A 26,191-nucleotide genomic window follows, 5' to 3' on the forward strand; every position below is an offset into this window, starting at 1 on the left:
CGGGTAACCGCCAGTGCTGAAAATATGATGGTGTCCATGTTCTGGGACAGCGAGGGCGTAATCCTTACCCATTGCGTTCCAAAGGGCACTACGGTAACAAGTGCATCCTACGAAAATGTTTTGAAGAACATATTCCTTCCTGCACTGCAACAAAAACGTCCGGGAAGGGCTGCGCATGTGCTGTTTCACCAAGACAACGCACCCATACATCGAGCTAACGTTACGCAACAGTTTCTTCGTGATAACAACTTTGAAGTGGTTCCTCATGCTCCCTACTCACCTGACCTGGCTGCTAGTGACTTTTGGCTTTTTCCAACAATGAAAGACACTCTCCGTGGCCGCACATTCACCAGGCGTGCTGCTATTGCCTCAGCGATTTTCCAGTGGTCAAAACAGACTCCTAAAGAAGCCTTCGCCGCTGCCATGGAATCATGGCGTCAGCGTTGTGAAAAATGTGTACGTCTGCAGGGCGATTACGTCGAGAAGTAACGCCAGTTTCATCGATTTCGGGTGAGAAGTTAATTAGAAAAAAAATCGGAGGCCTTAGAACTTGAATGCACCTCGTACAGCACCTGAAACAACACCCATCCCTCCTATTCCGTGAAATGCAAAGCCACGTCCGAACTTACCAAACCCCTCATGCCTGAAGATGTCATGAAATTCATGATGATTGTGCTCCAAAACATCTACCCCACATACCCTTCAAGACATTTCTCACAGTAATCTCTCCATCTCAGCACCCAATCCACTTACCTCCACAACCATCCACCTCGACATCTTAGTTTAAACTCATTGTATTCACCATCCAAGTTATCATGGAGTGGTTACACTACAACATTCTATTCCATAACAAACATTCCCCTCTAAAAAGGAAAGTCCCCTTCATACACTCTCCATCCCAATACAAAATCCATGGCTTCCTATTTAACGAATCCTTATAGAAAACCTGTCAGACCATCCAAATCTTTCTGTGTACTGTGGACATTCAGATAATCGCCTTCTAGTGGCAAAAGGTGAAGTTGCAATCGGTCACCAGAAGAAAAACCCTGTTTGACCACAGCCCTTATGAAATACTCCCACTGAATATCTTATCCTTACTATCTTCTTCAAAACCTTAACAGTTATCTGTAACACTACATAAATCCACCTACTCACCCCATTTCCTGTGACTTCTTCATCCATATTGACCAAACGTTTCCATCCTGTGTTTATTGCTACTGACTCAACATCTGCAGCAGATCCTCTGCTTGATTCCAGCATTCTGTTACATACCGCGTCCAAGGGGACATTCTCTCGACTCCCCAGTGCACCTATCCCTACGACACTACTCTAGTTGTCTCCTGACTTCTCTCAACCTCCTTGGACGCCTCACTGCAGCAGTCCCCAATCCATTTGAAAGTGGCCACCTACCTGTTCAGCTCACCATCGCTTACACACTGCCTCTAGCCCATGCACCAGATCCCAACCTCTATCGCAGTGTTATAGAAGAATATTGCCACATCAACGGAAATGTCTACCAGGAATCCACAGATATGCATATTGGAAGCCACACAGAACCTGCCACCTACCAGATTATATTGATCCCACCCCACCCTTCTTACAGTTCTTTTCAGATGCTATATCAGCCAACATTTCTACAGATATCTTTGTATCCTCGTCACCCCATAAGCTATACTATTCCTCCAACAATCCCATCACTCATACCAATCCTTCCTAGGGACTCATAACTAGGATACCACACCACTGACATGTACAGAAACACACTAGTAACAAAGGGAGCTTGACAAGTCGGCCATAGCGGAGCATTCCCTAGGAAATGGACATAAAATACATTTCAAAAATAGAAAAGTGTTGGTTCATGCGTCTACATATTGGGACTCCGTTATAAAGGAAGCGGTCGATATTCGTTTAAACAACAACAATTTCGACAGAGACCAGGGATATACACTCAGCAGGGCATGGGGGCGGGCGTTGGACATCGAAGAAAGCAAAGACAGATGCGCGGCGCGGGAGCGGCATTTTCAAACGTGGCGCCGGCCCCTGGCGCCACCTGACGTCACCGGCGCTGCTTCGGGCAAAACCTCCCCCAGCTGCCCTGGTCGACATAAGCGCGCGCGTCACATTGGATCGATCTGATTGGCTGCTGATGATGTCATAATGCCTTTACAAGCGAGAAACCGTAGCAGCCCCGACGGTCAGGGATCTCCTGAAGACGATGGCGAAGATGGCCATCGAAAGCTCGAGGATTTTATTCGAATTGACGCGGCTGGAAAACCGAGGACGTTTTGTTCATGTATGCCGTCGTGAAAGATTCCGTGGACACATAACTTATTAAATTCAAAGAATATCGGCACTGGCGCCAGAATTCTACCAGATTCAGTGGTACACTCCCCATTAACCCTCCCAAGTTTGGAAAACATCCCATTGACTCACTGTCCACTCTTCCACAACATCAACCAATACCTGACAACCTAAACAAAGCTGATCACGTTGCAACCTATATCTCCAACATCTTCTTCATTTATGATGACTCACATATTGATTACTCACCATTTCCTATAATCTGTGAATGCACAAATACTATTGCTCCCTGGCTCCCTGTTTCCACTACTTCAACAACATATCACAAACAGAACTGAATGTACCTATTATTTCGCATGACATAAAACAAGTCATTGTTGGTCCTCAACACATGACCTTTTGACACCTAAAACAATGCCCCTCCCTTTTCTCTCCACACTTACATCCATTTACAACATGATGGTCTCTGCAGGTTACCGTCTTGAACTGTGAAAAACCCTCAAAATCTCACTGTTCTGCAAGCAGCACAAACCCCCTAACTATGCTTCTTCTTACTGGCCTTTCAGCCTGATTTGACTGTCCAGCAGTGTCTCTAAATCCATCTTCTGACCCACCTGTAAACACCTGAACACTAGAACTAATCGGGCTTGCATCCTGTCATATCCTATGATCACAAACTCCTGTACCCCACTCATTTCCCCTCCACTCAACTTCAAAAAATCGGCAATGTAGGTCTCCTGCGACTTGGAGAAAGACTAGGACTGTGTATGGCATCTGGTCTCCTTTTCTAACTTCGGGCTTATGCTCTTACCGTTAACTACATCTGACATACCGTATCCTGGCTTTGTAATTGCCCATTCTTGGTCACTATTGACAGTACCAATTCACACACAAGCTTTATACCAATGAAAAGAGAAAGTTTCAAAGGTTTTGGCAGGCGGCTGCGGGCGGGTGGTGATGGTTTCAGAAGCGGCTGGTAGAGTTCGCGCCAGTACGGCCGTAATTTTTAGAGATAAAACGACGTTCCACCTTAGTGGAAAAGTCAACAGGCACAACGTTCGCATATGGGGTTTGGAAAAATTCACATTAACCATTGCAACACGAAAGAGACTGAAGTGTTCTGTGCCTTAGCCAGTACAAAGGCTTACGGACCATTTTTGTTTGTAGAAAGAACTGTAATGGCAAGCACATACTGGGACATGTTGGAACAATGGCTGTTCTCTCAATTTGTGCAAGTTTCCCAGGACTTCTTTTTCCAAGAGGAAGGAGCTTCACCCCGTTGGCATCGTGACGTACGAGGCTTTCTGAGCGACTCCCTTTCTCAATGTTGGATCGGTCGCAGGGGACTCGAGGACCTGGCTCTGCACTTCTGGCCACCGAGATCTCCTGACCGCACAGCCTGCGACTGTTTCTTAGGAGGTTATGTGAAGGAAGCTGTTTACATCCCGCCTCTACCGACCACTCTGAACGATGTGTGGAACCGGACCACAGCTGCCGTGCGCTCAGCAACAGCAGATACCCTATCGCGTGTGTGGGACGAGTTTGGTTACCGTACAGCCAATGGTGGCCACATTGAACGTTTATAGCATTTATCACATTTCTAATTATTATATAATTATTAAAACCTAATTAATTATAAATTATTGAAAATTATTAAATCTATTATGCTGATATCAAACATAATGAAAAAAATACCTTGAAAGTTCCTCTTTTCATTGGTATCAGGCCTGTTCATTTTGGATTTGTACTTGAATAAATGGGAATTTCTGAAAATGGGTCCATCTTTTAGAATGACGCTGCATTCTGAATGACAGCCCATGTCCGGAAACGTACCGTTTGCGTTCTACGACAGTTTCAGTGCATATGTGTATGGTGTCTGCATCTGCTGAGGGAAACAGAAAAGTCGCAGAGCTGGTTGTGCTGGTATGCAACAGGCTAGACGGTGATGTGGGCAGTGTCTGTAACAACGTTGGTGGTCGCCACATCGAGCTGCTGTTGTAATGCATCAGTACTGTTGTGTATTTACAGTGTGCTGGGTTCTTTTGTTTGTTTTTGGATAATGTTAACATGTAATGTGTAAGTGTTATACAGACAAATGCATTTAACTGATAATGGATGTTTCCTTTCTAGTTCTCAGGTAATAATTGTACCACGTCACGCCTAATTCAGTTCCTCATGCAGAAATGGCTGATTTAAACATTTGAATTTATACCGTCTTAGAACGGAAACGATACCTTCCCAGACGTGGGTTCCTGTTCAAAATATTATGTAGTCACTGCCCTATACAAGCCCTTGAATTCTGTGAGAATAATTTCCAAACACTCTGTAGAGGTAAGAACTTCAATGTAGCACTCATACGTGTGTTAAGATACCAGGAAACAACATCCATTGATGAAACAAAAAATGCAAAAAGAAAGAAAGTGGTGCAACTGTTTAAAAACTGTTAGTAGTCTTGCAGTAGGTATGCCTGACATTGTTGAGTATGTTAGATTTACGTAAATCTCGCACGCTTGTTCGCCAGAATGCCTAACTGGAAATGAAAGTATAATAGCTGAAAGTAAATAGCCAACACGCAGCAAGCATACTGTACTTACTTATGGGCTTCACAAAGTCAGTCAGCACTTGATAAAAACTCTAAAATCGTACCATTTATTCACAGAGTAATGTAATTATAAGATACGTACACACACACACAGTCACAAACACACACTCGGATTATCAGTGAAATGATACACTAAGAATAATTTTAAAAAAATTCCTACCTTCCTCACAGTAGACGCCAGTAAATCCTTGTGGGCAGGTGCATGACCTGGTTGCAACGCTCCACACACCACCGTTGCGGCAGCTTTCCACTGGCCCTGTGGAAAGATTACAAAACTACTTACATTTGGTACTTTTAACTGATTTCGAAGATAGTGGTTCCAACAAATTTAATGTGTAACTTGGCATATATCGTACACAAACTTCGTGGAGCGAGAAAGGGTTTCAATCAGTTTGGCAACATGTCCCACTCAGGAAGACTTACACTATATGATCAAAAGTTGTAAGTAGGGTGTATAGGTTATAGGACACAACGGAGCACTATGTGAGATAGTAGATGGTTTAGCCTTTTGACAAAGTTTACAAATAGACAAGACTCTACGAATTCTCTTTTCCATATTGTTAAAATAACAAGTCGTCCGAAGAATATAACATTTTCGTGGAGCAAAACGTGCGTAGCTGAAATGAATGTACCAAATGAGCTTATTAGCAAAATCGTCAGGAATGCAAAGTACCCATAGCTTGTCATCAATAGTGCAGCGTTTGAAGAGTATGTCGTTTCTAACCAGATAATAATGCTGAATCTGTGTGTCTTTTCATGCCATTTACTTTTGATGTCTTTCAAAATCGGATTATTATCTTGTTCATGAACAATGTCCTTTAAAGATATGGTGATGAAGTTTTCAAAGGCGACTTTCTGAATGTAAAGAATACTGAAATTTTCCTCGAGGATGCCTTCTGTGTTACTTTTCTCAAGACCATCCAGTGCGTGTGACAGTGCGTCCGCAGCAATGTTCTCCTTGCTGGGAATGTAGACTATTGTGAAGTGGAATTCTTGCAGAAACAATGCCCAAAGTTTTAACCTGTCGTGATTTAATTTTGAAGACATAATAAATTGTAATGCACGGTGATCACTGTATACATTTACGTGCTTAACAGAAAGAAAGAAACGGAATTTGTTAAATCCCCAAACGATAGCTAAAGCTTCTACAGTAATTCAGTAATGGAGTAACTTTTTTCCAGATTTTGTTAGCTCTCTTCTAGCAAAAGCAATGGTTTTCTGAACTGTAGCGTCATTTTCTATGGCTTTTCTAAATATATGGGCACCAAGACCGACTTTAGAAGAATCCGTGCTAAGGTAGAAATCTTGTGACAAATCTGGATGAGCTAATATTGGCACGTTAAGTAGAGCTTATTTCAAAGAACTGGATTCCAATTGTGCCTGTTCGTCCCACTTTCAAATAGTATTTTTTCCAGTGAGAGAACAAAGTTTTGGTGTAACTAGAATTTGCATATTCAGTAAATGACGGTAAAAATTTACGGGAACTAGAAAACTGCGGACTTGTTTTTTTTTTTGTGGATGGAACTGGAATGGCTCTGATTGCTTCTAACTTTTCAGAGCCAGCTGAATGCCTTCAGACGAAATAATATGTCCCAAAAACTTTACCTTTGTTCTACCGAATTCAGACTTTTCCAAGTAAACTGTAATTCCAGATTCTGCAAAAATATGTAACACGCTGTTGAGGATGCGATTATGTTGTTCCCATGAGGCTTCTGCTATCAGAATATCGTCCACATATAAGGTAATGTAACGTTTTAAGAACTCAGGTAATATGGAATTTAGCCCACGAATGAAAGCTGCCGAAGAAATGTTCAAACAAAAAGGAAGTTTCCGGAATTGATAACAAACGCCTAAACAAAGAAAAGCTGTGTATTTTCTACATTCTGGATGAAGCTCGATCTGATAATAGCTGGATCTGAGATCAATGGAAGACAACACTTTTACACGATTAAAATTTTGAAGAAGTTCTTCCAACGTTTGCGGCCTGTCTGTTTCAGGAATGGTGACAGTATTGATTTGTCTCGAATCTAAGACAAGCCTGATCGTTCCATTTTTCCTCTCAACAACATGTAATGGATTGTTGTATGAGCTTACTGCAGAATCAATAATTTCCTCGTCAAGCATAGACTGTATTTCTGTTCTAACACAGTCCCTATAATGTGCCGGAATTACGTATAGTGTATCACAAAATTTAGTATGCTCACGAACACGAAATCGGTATTGAAATCCCTTGATTGTTCCTGTTATGTGAGTAAAAACTGTGGAATGTGCTTGTAAAATCTCAAAAAGGTCCTGCCTATCAGTGTCATTACAATTCTCAATTGTTTGAATTTTATTCTGAATTAACTCATTAGTATCAAATACGCCGTCGATATCATCCCTGTGAATACTTGCAGAGTGATTGTTAGTGTCAAGTTCCGTCGAAAATTCCGAACTGTTGTCTAACAGAAGGTAAAGCCGATTAATTTCCTCGTCATGGTTTGAGAGCCAATCTTCAAATTTCAAAGCTATTGACTTCCTTTCTTTCTCTAAACTTATTTCAGCATCGTGAACGTTTAAGATTGCTTTGTATTCATTCAAAATATATTTTCCGTCGACAATAATGGAACAATAAAAAAGTTCATGTGAACAGCTCGTAGCGTTGCGCAGTTAGAGGTGAGCCGCCAGCAGTGGTGGATGTGAGGAGAGAGATGGCGGAGTTTTGAGAGCGGATGATCTGGACGTGTGTCCATCAGAGAGAGTAATTTTGTAAGACTGGATGTGATGAACTGATATATATATATATATATATATATATATATATATATATATATATATATATAATGACTTTTCAATACTATTAACGTAAATACATTGTTTGTTCTCTATCAAAAGCTTTCATTTGCTAACTATGCCTATCAGTAGTTAGTGACTTCAGTAGTTAGAATTTTTTATTTAGCTGGCAGAATTGGCGATCGCTGTATTGCACTAGTTTGAGTTAGCAAGAGTTTTGTGAGGTAATTGATTCATTAAAGGCATAGGTTATTGTTTGTCAGGGCCATTCTTTTGCTGGGATTGCGCTAAAAAACATAAACAAATAAATGAAATAAAATAAAATAAATATTGTGTGTCAGTTTAGTGTTGATCAGAATAAGTAAAGAGAGTAATGTCTGAGTACGTTCAGCTTTGCTCAGCACACTAAAATATCAATTTCTCTAAGGGGACATTTCAAAGTATGCAGACCTGGCTGAAAATGACTTACAAGTTTGTGGTGGCGTCCATTGGTAATGGTGGAATTCAATTTTGTGTTAGCCCACCCTTAGCCTTGATGACAGCTTCCACTGTCGCAGGAATATGTTCAATCAGGTGCTGGAACGTTTCTTGGGGAATGGCAGCCCATTCTTCACGGAGTGCTGCACTGAGCAGCTGTATCGACGTCGGTCGGTGATTCCTGGCACGAATTAGGCGTTCCAAAAAATCCCAAATGTGTTCTATAGCATTAAGGTCAGGACTCTGTGCAGGTCAGTCCATTACAGGGATGTTATTCTCGTGTAACCACTCCGCTACAGGCCGTGCATTATGAACAGGTGCTCGATCGTGTTAGAAGATGCACTCGCCATAGCCGAATTGCATACGTGACAATGATGGCGATGGCAACTTTAATTTTGTTCATACACTAGGCTCAAATAGTGCTGTGGGATCCCGAAGATCTGAGAGTACCACGTGATAGATTCCTTACCTTCAGGGGGCATTGCACGATGTGCAGGTCAAGTGTGTTCACCAGGACCAATCTCCTACAGAAAGTGCCTCAATAGACTGAGATCTGAAGTCTGCAAATGACAGGTTATTTAGGCAACGTGGTGCTACACTGATGAACTCATATTCAGTGTGACAGTAGAGAAGCCCAGACTGCTCATCACATGCTTCAGTGTTAACTGAGCCGGGGCTGGGTCGCCTCATGCTTTGTTTTCTTTTTTTTATCATTCTTTGAAGTCCAGTAGTGTCTTATTTCTTCATCAGTTACCGCCATGACGTTGCTGTCTTCTCTCTGTGAAAGGCAGCAGCAGCGTGAATCGGTACTAGTACAGCTGTACTATCTTTGGTGTGGCCGAAATATTTTATGTGTGTAGCAGTCGGTCAGTTGGGGCAGAGCAGCGATGAAGTCGCTGTGGCGGATAGTCAGGCCGGAGCCGCTGGCTGCGTGCACGCGCGGTTGGAGTTGTGCATCGCTTCTTGAGAGGGTTACGAAATTCGTCGGCCACAGATCCTGGGCACTAAAGCTGAACGCTCACTTAACCTACTATCAAGCAATCCTGCTATCACATCTCTTCGTGTGATCCTGGTTGTCACTTTCTGGGAGATTCCTACGAGCAACAACGTGTGTACATTGAAGTCAGATAGAATTGCAGCCATCTTACTGTGTCGTGTTTAACTTAATTTAATTTATTCCTTCATTAATGAAGAACACCAGTGGTATCTTCTGACTAGTGGCCGTTGACATTCCGTGGACCTGCCCTGGTCGTTGACGTAGTTTGTAGCAGTGAATTTTCCTCGTCGGGTTGATGCTGTCCAGCACAGCGTGTAGTTAGACAGCTGAGGTGTGTTGGTAGTTTTGGGCGTTTATTCTGACTTGGCTGGATTGGTCACCAGTATCCAGAACGTTGTGCTATTGACATCGTGTTGTCGTTTTGCTGGTGGGATGGAGCAGAACTGATCTTGTTGATTGGTTCGTCGGCTGGCTTTCGGTTGGGTTGCCTTCCAATTAAGAGGTTGTCGGTCTGGCTGCCTGTCTCAACCTAAACGTGCGATAGTGTGGCCATCCCACGCCGACCCTTGGAACTTTCTGAGCACCGCTCCTTATGTGTTACATAATGATTTCCTTTTTAGTCTTAAGTACTCTGTGTGGCCTTCAGCCGAGTTTCAGCCATTCTAAATTAAAATTGAAAATTAAGCCGTAAATTTGTTTCAAGTTGGTATGTGGCCTTTAGTCGAGTTTTCAGCCTTTTCAAATCAAAAGGTGAACACTTTTGTCCATGCCTTAAGCCGTAAGAAATAATTTCTAGTTTGTATGTGGCCTCCAGCGAGTTTTCCAGGTTAAATTAAAAATTGGAAATTTCTTTGTCTGGGCTTTAAGCCATGAGATTGTTTGGGTTTCGTATGTCGCCTTCAGCAGAGTTTTATATGAAGCATTTTAGGATAAAGCCTTTAGCCTATTTTAGTTGAAATTTAGAAGCTCTTCCCCTTAGGCCTTAAGCCGTAAAATTGTTTTCTGCATGGTGTGTGGCCTTCAGCCGAGTAATAATCTCTCTTAAATTAAAAATTCAAGATCCTTGTCCTGCCCTTAAGTCATAAGGTTGTTATTCTTTAGAATGAGGGCTTCAGCCGAGTTTTACACGAAATATTTTAAGAGAAGGCCTTCAGCCTTTTCAAATTGAAAGCTCTTCTTACTAGAACCCGTTGAATTGTTTTGTTGATATGCGGCCTTCAGCCGAGTTTTCAGCCATTTAAACATGGAAAATCTTTGTCTTCACCTTAAGCTGTAACACTGTTCTTGATTAATGTGAGGCCTTCAACCGAGTTCTACGGGAAACATTTAAGCTATGATTTTGAGCCTATTAATATTGAGGATAATTTTTTTTTCTAAATAAGTGAAACCTCCAGAAGAACTCCTGTACCGCAATTCCTTGCTTAGGCCTTGTGTCTTGGATTTTCGATGTGGCCTTCAGCTGATCTAAATTAAATCAAAGGAGGTCTTTCGTTAAAACCTTGAGAGTTTTTGATTCTTGCTTGTGTGAATGTTTTAAGAAATAAAGTTTATATGTTAAGTGCAACTCACAGTAACTTATTTCTGTCCCTTTCCACAAATATGACCTCATCCGCTCTGTCCTGCTAGCCCAATGATTTCACTGACTGTGTCCAGCCCTGGCACAGAAGATGAACTTCAGCAAGGAATAGAAAACGCTTTGAAAATGACCAAGTTTAGCGCTGAAGTAATATAATCATAGCTGTTGACGAATATGCTGTGAGTGATTCTGGTATGAGAAATAAGTGCAATGCAGATAGTTAAGGGAGACGAAAATAAAAATTGTGATAGTGAACTGGAATTCGACAGCAGCAAAAGGACGAGAAGAACAAATAGGAGAACACTGATTGCGGGACTGCAGTGAAATAGGAAGATAGCTGGTATGCTTTTGCACGGAACATAATTTAATTACTTCTAATATTTGGTTTTAAGACTCACAAAGGAAAGCGTATACATGGAAGAGATCTGGATACACGAATGGTTCAGACAGATAATTCGAAACGAACTTTAAGCCGTAAAACATTCGTAGCGGCAAGTATGAACTCTGGCCACAATTTATTGGTTTTGAACTGCTGACAGGAAATCGCAGAAATTTCCGAAATTAAGGACATGGGATTTGGACTAACAGAATGGTCCACGGTTGTTTCAGATCTTCAAAGGGAGCATTAAGCAACGATTGACTAAAACATGAGATACAAATGCAACGAGTGACGAATTGGTAGTTTTGCGAGATAAATACTGAAAGGCCAGAGGAAATTTTTGAATTACACGCGAGTTATTGAACGTAAAAGACGAAAGGAGACAATATAAACGTGCAGAAAATGCACTATGCAGGCGTAAAAGAAGTGAAACTAATAAAAAGCGCAAAATTTTAAAGCAGACGTGGTTAGACAAGAAATGCGAGCCTGTACAAGCATGTATGATTGTGAAAAATATAGGTGCCACCTACAGGAATATTAAAGAGATCTCTAGAGTGAAGAGAGGGACTTGTATGAATGTTGGCTCATGTGGAAAGCCAATTTATGCAGAAAAGTAGAAGACTGGAAGGTCAAAACTTACGGGGTAAGTCACTAACTATTGCCACGAAGTATAACTCCGAAAGTATGATAGGAGCTGAAAAATTTGTGGGACAAATGCGTCATAGGAAAACGGGGGACACTATGACGTTGGTTTTTTCTTGCTAGATGGGGTCGCTTCAGAGATATGAAGGTCAATTTTGTTTTTTAAATAGGATGCTGCAGTTTGGTACTTATTTTCTGATAGAGGCTATCGAGACGAATCCAATGATATGTAACAGTAACATCTTTCAAGGTCAACGAAGGTCATAAAGGTGGCGTGAACGCCCATTTACAGAAGGTGTTCCAAGTGATGGTGATTGGTATCAATGCAGTGCTGCAATCTTCTTGTCATGGACTGAGTGGTATTCCTTACGACATCGGGGCTTATCGCAGAATATGCTCTAATAATTCTCTCTCGCATATCTTCAGGTATAGTTGGAATGTCTTTATAAACAATGTATTTTACGAATACCTCCAAGAAAAAAATCCAGAGGCGTCAACTATGGCGAACGAGCCGGCCACGACACATTTCCCCCGCGTCCAGTCCTACGACTTGGTAATTAATTGTCTCTGGAACTCATTTCTAGCTATCAGCGAAAAATGTGCCCGACACCCATCGTGTTGATTCCAAATTCTCTTCCTTGTTCCTTAAGGTACTTCTTTCAATAACAGACCTAATGTTTCTTGCAGGAAAGTGGTGTACTTTCTACCATTAACATTTCCTTCGATGAAATAGGGGTCTATAATTCTGTCCTCCAGAATTCCATACCATGCATTCACCGACCACGGTTTTTGGTGACCAACCTGCAACAGCCAACGTGGATATTCAGTTTCTCAACAATGAATGTTATGCAAATTAACATTTCCTTGGTTCGTGAATGTAACCTCGTCAGAAAATAAAATAAAATTAATAAATGTGTCATCCCTCTGAATCTGAAGTAGAGCCCATCGCTAGAATTCAATGCGACGCATACAATCCATACCAGTTAATTCTTGGTGGAGACTGATACGGTAAGGATGATGTTTATGGCGATGCAGAAAACGAACAACACTACTCTGGCTCAAGCTCCCTGCGATTTGACGTGATCTAACACAAGAATCTCGAATTACAGTGGCAAGAGTACCAATTTCCGTTTCCTCGTTAATAAATTTCCTTTGTGGGATTTATTTGCGATGCGTTAAAGATCCAGTTGTTCTGAATTTTTCACATACACATTTAAGTCTATGACGTGTAGGTGAGTATGTTGAGAATATCTCTCATCGTATAAGTCTCTGGCTCTCTCTGAATTTCGCTTGGCATTCTCTGTAAATGAGAAGCATATCGACTTGTTCTTCAAAGGAATACATAATTCACATTCGCTTGATTCAACGATACTAATCTTGCTATTAGTGTTGTATTGCGAAACCGTCGAATGATGTTTACATGTCAAAAGGGACGTTAGATGGATACGCCGTACGAGATGGAATTGTCAGAGCATGTGCTTCGATAAGTACCGAAGTGATAAGGAATGCCACTGAATCGATGATACGAAGATTGCAGCATTGCATTGATACCAGTGATCATCACTTCGAACACCTTCTGTAAATGGACGTTCATGCCACCTTTGTGACCTTCGTTGACCATCAAATACCTTACTGTTACACATCATTGGATTCGTCTCGATAGCCGCTATCAGGAAATAAGTATCGAACTATAGCATCCTATTTAAAAAAACAAAGTCGACCTGCATATCTCTGACGTGACCACACCTAGGAACAAAAAAGCAACGTCACATTGTGGCCTCCATTGTCCCATGCAACTATTGTCCCTCAAATTTTTAAGTTACTAGGTGGTCCACTGATCGTGACTGGGCAAAATATCTCTTGAAATAAGCGTCAAACGAAAAAACTACAAAGAACGCAACTCGTTTAGCTTGAAAGGGAACTGACATTCCACACTCCGATCTGTAAGACGTTAGTTTTCTTTCCTTTGATAACGACGTCCTCCTGAGCATTCCCCGCCCAGAGATCCTAATGGGGGACTATTTTATCTCCGCAATATTTTACCCAAGAGGACGCCATCATCATTTAACAATACAGTCAAGCTGCATGCTATTGGGAAAAATTACGGCTGTAGTTTCCCCTTGCTTTCAGCTGTTCGCAATACCAGCACAGCATGACCTTTTTGGTTAGTGTTGCAAAAGGCGAGATCAGTCAATCATCCAGATCGTTGCCCCTGAAACTATTGAAGAGGCTGCTGCCGCTCTTCAGGGACCACACGTTTGTCTGGCCTCTCAACAGGTACCCCTCCATTGTTGTTGCACCTACGGTAAAGCTATCTGTATCTCTGAGGCACGCAAGCCTCCCCACCAATGGCAAGGTCCATGGTTCATTAGGGGGCTTGAAGGAATATTCTTGAAGGAATATTAAAATATAATTTCTGTAGTATAGTATGAGAACTAGGTTGGTTGGTGGGTTGCTTGGGGAAGGAGACCAGACAGCGTGGTCATCGGTCTCATCGGATTGGGGAAGGAAGGGGAAGGAAGTCGGCCGTGCCCTTTCAGAGGAACCATCCCGGCATTTGCCTGGAGTGATTTAGGGAAATCACGGAAAACCTAAATCTGGATGGCCGGACGCGGGATTGAACCGTCGTCCTCCCGAACGCGAGTCCAGTGTGCTAACCACTGCGCCATCTCGCTCGGTGAGAACAAGGAGGTGGGACAAAGACTATTTAAGCACAAAGGAAAGAGAAATCACAACTGAAAAATAAATAATTTTTCACTTATTTTGTTCCACATGCTCCTATTGTGAATAATAAATATCAGTAGCCTACTGAATCGTACCAAACAGATCCTACAAAAAACAGTATTAAAGACTGTAAAACTAAGGCATTATGACGCTGTAATTGACAGTGAAGGATTATGTGCCTTACATTATGCTTTACACCTCATAGAACAAGCAAAAGTAAGTCATATGCGATATATAATCCATATATTGAATCTAAGACTACTTTCCGTCATGTATGGTAGCTTCTGTTTATTGCAACTCTAAATAATGTCATTAAATACCGAACTCATTTTTAATATAATGAATGATAATCTTGCTATATGTATTCAACCGAAACTACTCACCTAGAGGCCCTTGGGCACCAGCTGCAAGGCGTTCTGGAAAGAAAAGAAAACTTAAATTTATTAACTTGTGTGTAAAAGAACTTACTTCAAGATACAGACCGTGTTTCATAAGGAATTAAGGCGTATATCGATAATTCCGCATCTGCTTGTTAAAAATGTTGTACAATCATTTTACTTTCATTGACTGCAATAATATAATAAACTTTATCTGTGTTTTCATTACATTCTAGCCCTTTAAGTATCACATTCATCGTCACTTTGTGGACCTGAGTGGCATATACTGGCAGTTTCCATACACAACAGTCAACTTAAAATATCATGGCAAATAACTTTTTTAGACCTTTGATCACTTTTTAAATTAAAATTACTTGATACTACATGGTAACATAGCTTTCAGATGAAGGATGCAAGCCTTAATGAGGCGAAATATGATTCACGAAACTGGATTACAAACATGACAAGATCATATGTTGTCCATGTTGCACTGTGACTTGGAAACTGCTGTTGTTTATAAATCTAAAAATAAATTAGAACAACTATCTCCACCAGTCATTTTTATTTTCTCACATGACGCATTTTGATGGATTACGTCTTCATCTTCAGGTGGGAAAGGCTAAATGTAGCCATCTGTTTGTTTTGAACTTCATTTTGCAAATGGCACAGCATAAAGAACCCATAGGGTTGTTGAAAATATACATTTTCATCAATAAGTGGCACACACGCGAAAGAACACATAAATGATGAAGATGTGTATTTATGAGGACTATGAGGGTCCGTTCTGCTGGAACATCTCCGAAATGAAGTTTGAAACAAACAGCTAGCTACATCCAACAAACAAAATGGAGTGAAGACCACTGATCCAACTAGCTCATGGAAAGCATCATGGGTGAAACTGAAAGTGAGCAGGTTGAGGGTTTACGTATTGAATCATAAAAGTCGAAATTGCCGAGCATAACACGCGTAAATAACATATCTTTGATGGTATCAACCTAGGTGAGGCCATAGTCATAACAGACGAATTATGCCTCAGTTTTCTATGGAAAAATAAACAAATAATTATAAGTAGACATTCCATCCTCTTTATTGTACTGCTGTCTTCTGTAGCCTGTTGTCACATTTCCTCATCACATGTCACATTGTAAGGGATGCTTATAATAATGTTGAAGTTTGTATCTGGCTTTGATTACTGCTTGGACTTTTTACTACCAATTGATTCATTCATTTGGTCCTGGTGAATTAATAGGAAGTTGGAAGCACAGTCAACCTAAAAAGAATGATTATCAAAGGTAGATTACGCTAGCCGGCTGCGGCGGCCGTAGGGTTCTAGGCGCAACAGTCCGGAACTGCGCGACCGCTACGGTCGCTGGTTCGAATCCTGCCTCGGGCATGGATATATGTGATGTCCTTAGGTTAGTTAGGTTTAAGTAGTTCTAAGTTCTAGGGGACTGATGACCTCAGATGTTAAGTCCCATAGTGCTTAGGGCCATTTTTGAAGATTAGGCTAAAGCCTTCACACACAACAGTGGTTCAAAAACTCAGATGCAAAAAGGAATTTTCTCAGGGATCAAAACAAAACGATTCTTTTATGTTTCGGCAAAAAACAGGAAATTACTTTTTAAAGTTCATTACTATAATCACTATTTCGTAATACTGTAATACAGTACTAGCATTATCACGTGACATGATGTGGTGGAAGTTAAAGATTGTGCAAACGAACGTAGGAACAACTTCTTCCTCACACTGTTCACCCACGAGGCTACGACACTATTGACCATTAAAAATGCTACACCACGAATATGACGTGCTACAGACGCGAAATTTAACCGACAGGAAGAAGATGGTGTGATATGCAAACGATTAGCTTTTCAGAACATTCACACAAGGTTGGTGCCGGTGGCGACACCTACAACGCGCTGACATGAGGAAAGTTTCCAACCGATTTCTCATACACAAACAGCAATTGACCGGCGTTGCCTGGTGAAACGTTGTTGTAATGATTCGTGTAAGGAGGAGAAATGCGTACCATCACGTTTCCGACTTTGATAAAGGTCGGATTGTAGCATACCGTGATTGCGATTTATCCTATCGCGACATTGCTGCTCGCGTGCGTCGAGATCCAGTGACCGTTAGCAGAATATGGAATCGGTGGGTTCAGGAGGGTAATACGGAACGCCGTGCTGGATCCCAACGGCCTCGTATCACTTGCAGTCGAGATGACAGGCATCTTATCCGCATGGCTGTAACGGATCGTGCAGCCACGTCTCGATCCCTGAGTCAACAGACGGGAACGTTTACAAGACAACAACAATCTGCACGAACAGTTCGACGACGTTTGCAGCAGCATGGACTACCAGCTCGGAGACCGTGGCTGCGGTTACCCTTGACGCTGCATGACAGACAGGAGCGACTGAGATGGTGTACTCGACGACGAACCTGGGTGCACGAATGGAAAAACGTAATTTTTTCGGATGAATCGAGGTTCTGTGTACAGCATCATGATGGTCGCATCCGTGTTTGGTGAAATCGCTGTGAACGCACATTGGAAGCGTGTATTCGTCATCGCCATACTGGCGTATCACCCGGCGTGATGGTATGGGGTGCCATTGGTTACACGTCTCGGTCACCTCTTGTTCGTATTGACGGCACTTTGAACGGTGGACGTTACATTTCAGATGTGTTACGACCCGTGGCTCTACCCTTCATTCCATCCCTGCGAAACCTTACATTTCAGCAGGATAATGCACGACCGCATGTTGCATTTCCTGTACGGGCCTTTTTGGATACGGAAACTGTTCGACTGCCGCCCTGGCCAGCACATTCTCCAAATCTCTCACCAATTGGAAACGTCTGGTCAATGGTGGCCGATCAACTGGCTCGTCACAATACGCCTGTCACTACTCATGATGAACTGTGGTACCGTGTTGAAGGAGCATGGGCAGCTGTACCTGTACACGCCATCCAAGCTCTGTTTGACTCAATGCCCAGGTGTATCAAGGCCATTATTACGTCCAGAGGTGGTTGTTGTGGGCACTGATTTCTCAGGATCTATGCACCCAAATTGCGTGAAAATGTAATCACATGTCAGTTCTGGTGTAATATATTGGTCCAATTAATACGCAGTTATCATTTGCATTTCTTTTTGGTGTAGCAATTGTAATGGCCAGTAGTGTATATGCTCAAATATTTCATGTAAATTCCATGTCTGAGGTGTAGTTATTTCCCAAAATTGACCATAAATTACTTCATTATTTAGTTCGCAACAGATAAATGAACTATTTTGTAGTAGAACACAAATTAACAATGTAATGGCTACTAAAATTTCAAATAGCCTACATGCTATTATTATTATTACTATACATGCCAGTGGTCAGATAGAAAACCTTAAGTTTTCTAATTTCTGCCACTGCAGAAGTAATGATTACAACATTTAAGTGATTTGCAAACAGTAAGAGCATTGCGGACATTTTAAATCGGTTGATTTTAAATGGGGGTGCGGTATGTCCCTGAACCAAGTGTTACAAGGGAGGGGGTTGGTGCGGAGGCGGCGTGTTTTGTGTACACCCTCACCGTGGAAAAAAAAAATGGTTGAAATGGCTCTAAGCACTATGGGACTTAACATCTATGGTCATCGGTCCCCTAGAACTTAGAACTACTTAAACCTAACATAAGGACAGCACGCAACACCCAGTCATCACAAGGCAGAGAAAATCCCTGACCCCGCCGGGAATCGAACCCTGAAACCCGGGTTCTTTTGTGAGGAGGAGCTACAGGAGTCACTTACGATGAACTGTTGATTGTTTCATGACATTACAAAATAAAAGACTGTTACAAATAAGCAGTATCAATTGTGTTTATGACTCGTGTAATTAATAAAACATACACAAAACATGATTTATCTTTCTTTAAAAATAAAAGTGTTTAACGAAAATTCTTTTTCATTCTAAAGTGTAGGTAGAGGGCTACCAACAAATATCTGATCGCACTGAAGAATAATTCTGGCAGAAACTGTTGAAATTATTGATCTCTATTGGGTCATGAATACTGTCCGTATTTTCATACTCAGACTTTATACACACACCAAAGAAGTTTTCCATCACCTCGGTCCCGAGAGCGAAGCTGTACAGAAAATAGGAATAGAGATCAACATAAACGTAATTTCCGCCCTTTTTACTGCTCATGAAATCTACACATTGCATGTCGCACCACGTTTCAGCGTGACCTTCAGAGGTCGTCCAGATTGCTGTACCTCTAACACCCAGTAGCACGCCCCTTGCATTGGTGCATGCCTGTATTTGTCGTTCCAAAGTACCCACAGGTTCATCAAGGCACTGTTGGTCCGGATTATCCGCCTCCTCAACGGCGATTCGGCGTAGACCCCACAGAGTGGTTGGTGGATCACATCGTCCGTAAACAGCCATTTTCAATCTATCGCAGGCATGTTCGATAGTGTTCATGTCTAGGGAACATACTGGCCACTCTAGTCGAGCGATGTCGTTCTCCTGAAGGACGTCATTCACAAGATGTGCACGATGGGGGCGCGAATTGTCGTCCATGAAGACGAATGCCTCGCGAATATGTTGCCGATATGGTTGCACTATCGGTCGGAGGATGGCATTCACGTATCGTACAGCCATTACGGTGCCTTCTGTGACCACCAACGGCGAACGTCGGCCCCACATAATGCCACAACAAAACAGCAGGGAACCTCCACCTTGCTGCACTCGCTGGACAGTGTGTCTAAGGCGTTCAGCCTGACTGGGTTGCCTCGAAACACATCTCCGACGATTGTCTTGTGGTAGCCATATGAGTCACTCATCGGTGAGAGAATGTGATGCGAATCCTGAGCGTTCCATTGGGCAAGTTGTTGAGCCCATCTGTTCAGCACAGCATGGTGTCGTGGTTGCAAAGATTCACTTCGCCATGGACGGCGGGAGTGAAATTGCGCATCATGCAGCCTATTGCACACAGTTTGAGTCGTTACACGACGTCCTGTGGCTGCTCGAAAAGCACTATTCCACATGGTGGCGTTGCTGTCAGGATTCCTCCGAACGATAATCTGTAGGTAGCGGTCACCCACTGCAGTAGCAGCCCTTCCATCTACATCTACATGGAAGCCCCGCTAGTAAAACGCAGTCTTTGGTTAGCTTTCCCCACAACATTTTCTATGTGTTCTTTTCAATTTAAGGTGGGTGGCCTCAGCGAGGCATGTCATCGACAGTTTCTGTTTCTCTGTATCTCCTCCATGTCCGAACAAGATCGCTTTGCGTCAGTCCGAGACGCGTGGAAACTTCCCTTGTTGAGAGCTCTTCATGGCACCAAGTAACAACGCGGACGCGATCGATCCGTGGTATTGACCGTCTAGGCATGGTTGAACTACAGACAACACGAGTCGTGTACCTCCTTCCTGCTGGAATGACTGGAACAGATCGGCTGTCGGACCCCCTCCGTCTAACAGGCGCTGCTCATGCATGGTTGTTTACATCTTTTGGCGGGTTTAGTGTCATCTCTGAACAGTTAAAGGTGCTGGTCTGTGATACAATATCCACAGTCAACGTCTGTGGGGTGATGCAAAACTTTGTTTATGTGTGTATTTTGGATATAGGATGTAAATGCATTTCTTTCCATTCCACCCTCGTCGTTAAGTTTGTCGCCCTCTCTGTTTCTGTACTAGCCTCCGTTAATTGTCAGTGTCCGCAAGTACTACATTATACGTTAACATGTCCAAGCTCTTCATATGCCAGCCAGCGACTACCTACACGAACAGCTGCTCGTAGCGCAAACTCTGCAACGACGCACCTGTTGTCATGCACCTGAGAAGTTTACGTTTCTTCCACTGATTGACTACCCTTGACGTGAAAGAATACGTTATCGAATGCGCGGAAAGTAAATTTATATAATTCGCGATTTATGCGAGGACGTATTTTTCTCACTGAGGTATTGCTTAATTCGCAGCTAAATGCTGTATTTCCACTTGATATTTAAGCCATCTTCATGTTTTGTACTCTAATAGCTGGAACTTGAAAACGTAGCAGTTACTTTGTCTCCATCTGAGTGTGTGATGCATCATTAAGATACCTGTGCAACGTATCACACGGCACGGAGGGAGTCTATTGTGTATGTAAGGAACACATCGAGAGTGAACCAAGCAATAAGTCTGAGTGGAAAAGAAGTCACATTGTATCTCCCTTGGGTATGTAACACCCTGATAAACACGCTGCACATTAAGTATAGTCCTTCACAGCCAAACATTTACTTTATGTTGTATTGCACGGACATTAATAAAAATTGTGAACAATGGTGCTAGGGTAAGTTATTCTATTCTCCTTTATTGCATTCTGATAAAATTTGTGACGTTTTGAAGGTAGGGTACTGGTAAAACAGTCTGTCACGGAAAAACAGGCCTTCTGTGGTAGGCAGGATACTGATCTTATTGTGTGACAGGAAAAGCAGGTCTCCTCCAGTAGGCAGTAGCTGTAAACGTGGCACAAGAAAAACACAGAGCAGCACACCGCACTCAGCTATGGGAAGTTACACACCTCTACAACTATGTAGGCCATGTATAGTACACCACAAGAATTGGTCATCGTTGGTGGAATATGAATGCGTACAAGCAAAAGCTTTTAAATGTATTTTGCAGTAACATATTTATTTTGTTCCCTAGAGACAAGATTAGTATTTGTAGGAAACACTTACGACAAACACGCATTGATTATACACTGAAGCGCCAAGGAAACTAATATACGCATTGTTGTTGTTGTGGTCTTCAGTCCTGAGACTGGTTTGATGCAGCTCTCCATGCTACTCTATCCTGTGCAAGCTTCTTCATCTCCCAGTACCTACTGCAACCAACATCCTTCTGAATCTGCTTAGTGTATTGATCTCTTGGTCTCCCTCTACGATTTTTACCCTCCACGCTGCCCTCCAATGCTAAATTTGTGATCCCTTGATGCCTCAAAACATGTCCTACCAACCGATCCCTTCTTCTAGTCAAGTTGTGCCAGAAACTTCTCTTCTCCCCAATCCTATTCAATACCTCCTCATTAGTTACGTGATTTACCCACATTATCTTCAGCATTCTTCTGTAGCATATTTCGAAAGCTTCTATTCTCTTCTTGTCCAAACTGGTTATCGTCCATGTTTCACTTCCATACATGGCTACACTCCATACAAATACTTTCAGAAACGACTTCCTGGCACTTAAATCTGTACTCGATGTTAACAAATTTCTCTTCTTCAGAAACGATTTCCTTGCCATTGCCAGTCTACATTTTATATCCTCTCTACTTCGACCATCATCAGTTATTTTACTCCCTCAATAGCAAAACTCCTTTACTACTTTAAGTGTCTCATTTCCTAATCTAATCCCCTCAGCATCACCCGATTTAATTTGACTACATTCCATTATCTTCGTTTTGCTTTTGTTGATGTTCATCTTATATCCTCCTTTCAAGACACTGTCCATTCCGTTCAACTGCTCTTCCAAGTCCTTTGCTGTCTCTGACAGAATTACAATGTCATCGGCGAACCTCAAAGTATTCGAATACAAAGATACAGTATGTAAGCAGACAGAATACGGTGCCGAGGTCGGCAAGGCCTACGTCAGACAGCAAGTGTTTGGCGCAGTTGTTAGATCGCTTACTGCTGCTACAATGGCAGGTTATCAAGATCTGAGTGAGTCTGGTGCTATAGTAGGCGCACGAGCGATGACGCACAGCGATGAGGTGTGGATTTTTCAGTACGATCATTTCACGAGTGTGTCGTGAATATTAGGAAACCGGTGAAACATCAAATCTCCGACATCGCTGCACCCGGAAAAAGATCCTGTATGAACGGTACCAGATGGGCATTCAACAAGCGTCAGCATGCGAACCACTCAACAAAGAATCATCGATATGGGCTTTCGAAACCGAAGGACCACTCGTGTACCCTTGATGACTGTACGACACAAAGCCTTACTCCTCGCATGCACCCATCAATACCAACATTAGACTGTTGATGACCAGAAACATGTTGCCCGTTCGGATGAGTCTCGTTTCACATTGTACCGAGCGGATGGACTTGTATGGGTATGGAGACATCCTCATGAATCCATAGATCCTGCATGTCAGCAGGGTACTGTTCAAGCTGGTGTAGGCTCTGGAATGGCGTAGGTCGTGCGCACTTGAAATTATATGGGACCTTTGATGCGTCTAGATACGATTCTGACAGGTGACCCGTACGTAAGCATGCTGTCTGATCACCAGCAACCATTCACGTCAATTGTGCATTCCTACCGACAGAGAAAAATCCAGCAGAACAATGCAACACCCCACACGTCCAGAACTGCTACAAAGTGGGTCCAGGAACACTCTTCTGAGTTTAAACACTTCCGCTGGCCACCGAACTCCCCAGACGTGAACATATCTGGGATGCCTTCCAAACTGCCGTTCAGAAGAGATCTCCACATCCTCGTACTCTTACTGATTTATGGACATCCCTGTAGGTTTCATGGTGTCCGTTCCTCCAGCACTACATCAGACATCAGTCGAGTCCATGCCACAGCGTGTTGCGGCACTTCTGCGTGCTCGCCGGGGCCCTACCTCTTCACTATAGGTCAGGGAAGCTTGTTCGCTAGGTAATGCTCAATACTGCATTTTTTAGTATCGAGAGGGAAAGGGCAAGTCCTGTCTGTGCGAAGCATAACATAGGAAAAGTTACGGGACTAGAAGTACTGGTCGCCTAGGCGCAACAACAGACGTCGGAGGGAGGTTTCATAAAATGCCACAGGTTTCTAAACGCGCATACGGGAAAGCGATTACCAGAGGCGCCAGGGAGGTGAAGGTCGTGTATACGAGGTGTGGCTAGAAAAAAAACCGGACTAGTACTGGTGAAACAATAAAACGAATGCAATAATGCTGAAAGTCGCGTGGCCTGTCACGTGACTCTCGCTCCGCCTACTGCTCGAGTTTCATCTGCCTCCTGCACTCAGTCTGCCCGTGGCGTCTGTTTTAAGTAGTTGACGTTTTGTCTGTGCGTCGGAAAATGTTGAGTGTACAGAAAGAACAGCGTGTTAACATCAAATTTTGTTTCAAACTAGGAAAATCTGAAAGTGAAACGTTTGTAATGTTACAACAAGTGTACGGAGATGAGTGTTTATCGCGAACACAAGTGTTTGAGTGGTTTAAACGATTTAAAGATGGCCGCGAAGACACCAGTGATGACACTCGCACTGGCAGACCATTGTCAGCAAAAACTGATGCAAACATTGAAAAAATCGGTAAACTTGTTCGACAAGATCGCCGTTTAACAATCAGAGCAGTGTCTGAGTTAACAGGAGTTGACAAGGAAAGTGTTAGGCAGATTCTTCATGAAAGTTTCAACATGAACAAAGTGTGTTCAAAAATGGTTCCAAAGTGTCTCACAATTGAACAGAAGGAACGCCGAAGAATGATTTGTTCTGACATCCTGGAAAACATTGAAACTGATCCCACCTTCTTACAAAATGTTATTACTTGCGATGAATCGTGGTTTTTTACTTACGATCCCGAAACTTAACGCCAATCGATGCATTGGAAAACTCCTGGTTCTCCACGACAAAAAAAGCACGAATGTCAAAATCGAAATTCAAGGCAATGATGATTGTTTTTTTTGACATCAAAGGGATTGTGCACATTGATTGGGTACCAGAGGGACAAACAGTGAATCACCATTACTACATTAGCGTCCTGGCTACCCTACGTGAGCGAGTACGGAGAAAACGGAACGATTTGTGGAGAAAAAGTCATGGATCCTTCACCAAGACAATGCCACAGCTCACAGTGCGTTGTCAGTGAAGACGTTTTTGGCAAAACACAACATTCCCATCTTAGATCATCCACCCTACTCACCTGATTTGGCCCCCTGTGACTTTTTTCTTTTCCCTAAAGTCAAGTCAGCTTTGAAAGGAACTAGATTTGAGACTGTTGAAGCAGTAAAAGAAAAAGCTACGGAAGTAATATATGGACTTACCGAAAATGATCTGCAGCATTGCTATGAACAGTGGAAAATTCGTATGGAGCGGTGTAGAGACCGAGGAGGAGAGTACATTGAAGGAGATAACATGAAATTGTAAATAATTGTAAATAAATGTTTTTTCCAGCATCAGTCCGGTTTTTTTCTAGCCGCACCTCGTAGTGGCAACGTTATACAGTGTAAAAACGAGAGTGATATAATTGCATATAAGGAAAGAGGTAAGAGGCGGAAGAAAGGAAAGAGTCCTTGCAAGGGGGCACCTGTACGTCATTAAGAATCCATAAAAGGCCTAAGACATAGTGTAACGACAAACGCAGTTAGTACTGATAGTTCCATTTTAAGTAGACACAGTGGTATTAGTAAGTCACCATCTCTATGTAAAGACGTGTCCTCTTAGGGTACAATTCCTTAAGAGCAGGTTTATCAGGAGTCGATACTGTTATCTTAATAAAGTCAGACGCGGGAAAACACAGTGTTCGTCATTTTAATGCATGTTCTAAGCTCTCACCTATTGTAATAAGGAAATTTCAACAACATAGTCAGTTCAAGAAACTCTCTCCCTTAGGCCTATTTCCTCATTCCCCAACCTTGTTGCCAAATCGCTAGCAAAACTAACGTTCGGGACGCGACAAATTTCTGTCGCTGGGTTTCCTTAAAAAATTAATATCATTATCATCCTTAGTAGACGTTGGAAAGTAATCGGGAAGGAGACATTAGGTAACACTATAACGTTTTTAGTCACTTATGTAAGCATCAGTAAGTCTGGGTGTTTTCCATTGAGGTTAAAATACCCCATTATTAGACCATTGTAAACTACTGGCCATTAGAATTGCTACGCCAAGAAGAAATGCAGATGATAAAGGGACATTGGACAAATATATTATCTAGAACTGACATGTAATGACATTTTCACGCAATTTCGGTACATAGATCCTGAGGAATCAGTACCCACGACAACCACCTCTGGCCGTAATAACGGCATTGATTAGCCTGGACATTGAGTCAAACAGAGCTTGGATGGCGTGTACAGGTACAGCTGCCCAGGAAGCTTCAAAACGATACCACAGTTCATCAAGAGTAGTGACTGGCGTAATGTAACGAGTCAGTTGCTCGGCCACCATTGACCAGGCGTTTTCAATTGGTGAGAGATCTGGAGACTGTGCTGGTCAGGGCAGCAGGCGAACATTTTCTGTACCCAGAAAGGCCGGTAGAGGACCTGCTGAAATGTAGGGTTTCTCAGGGATCGAATGAAGGATAGAGCCAAGGGTCGTAACACATCTGAAATGTAACGTCCACTGTTCAAAGTGCCGTCAATGCGAACAAGAGGTGACCGAGACGTGTAACCAAT

The 26,191-nt window shown here is 42.5% G+C and overlaps 1 protein-coding gene across 2 annotated transcripts in view; it reads right to left on the reverse strand.

Moving 5' to 3' along the window:
* Positions 1–26,191, reverse strand: part of LOC126212942 (uncharacterized) — a 485,086-nt gene that overhangs the window by 223,593 nt on the left and 235,302 nt on the right. For both annotated transcript variants that reach the window (XM_049940460.1, XM_049940459.1), the window contains exons 10-11: positions 14,854–14,886; positions 5,064–5,159 (exon numbers count right to left, since the gene is read on the reverse strand). In XM_049940460.1, coding sequence (XP_049796417.1) covers positions 5,064–5,159; positions 14,854–14,886 — 129 coding nt within the window. The remainder of the gene's footprint in view (positions 1–5,063; positions 5,160–14,853; positions 14,887–26,191) is intronic.

Source organism: Schistocerca nitens, chromosome 11 (genome assembly GCF_023898315.1).
Source record: "Schistocerca nitens isolate TAMUIC-IGC-003100 chromosome 11, iqSchNite1.1, whole genome shotgun sequence".
Lineage (NCBI taxonomy): Eukaryota > Metazoa > Arthropoda > Insecta > Orthoptera > Acrididae > Schistocerca > Schistocerca nitens.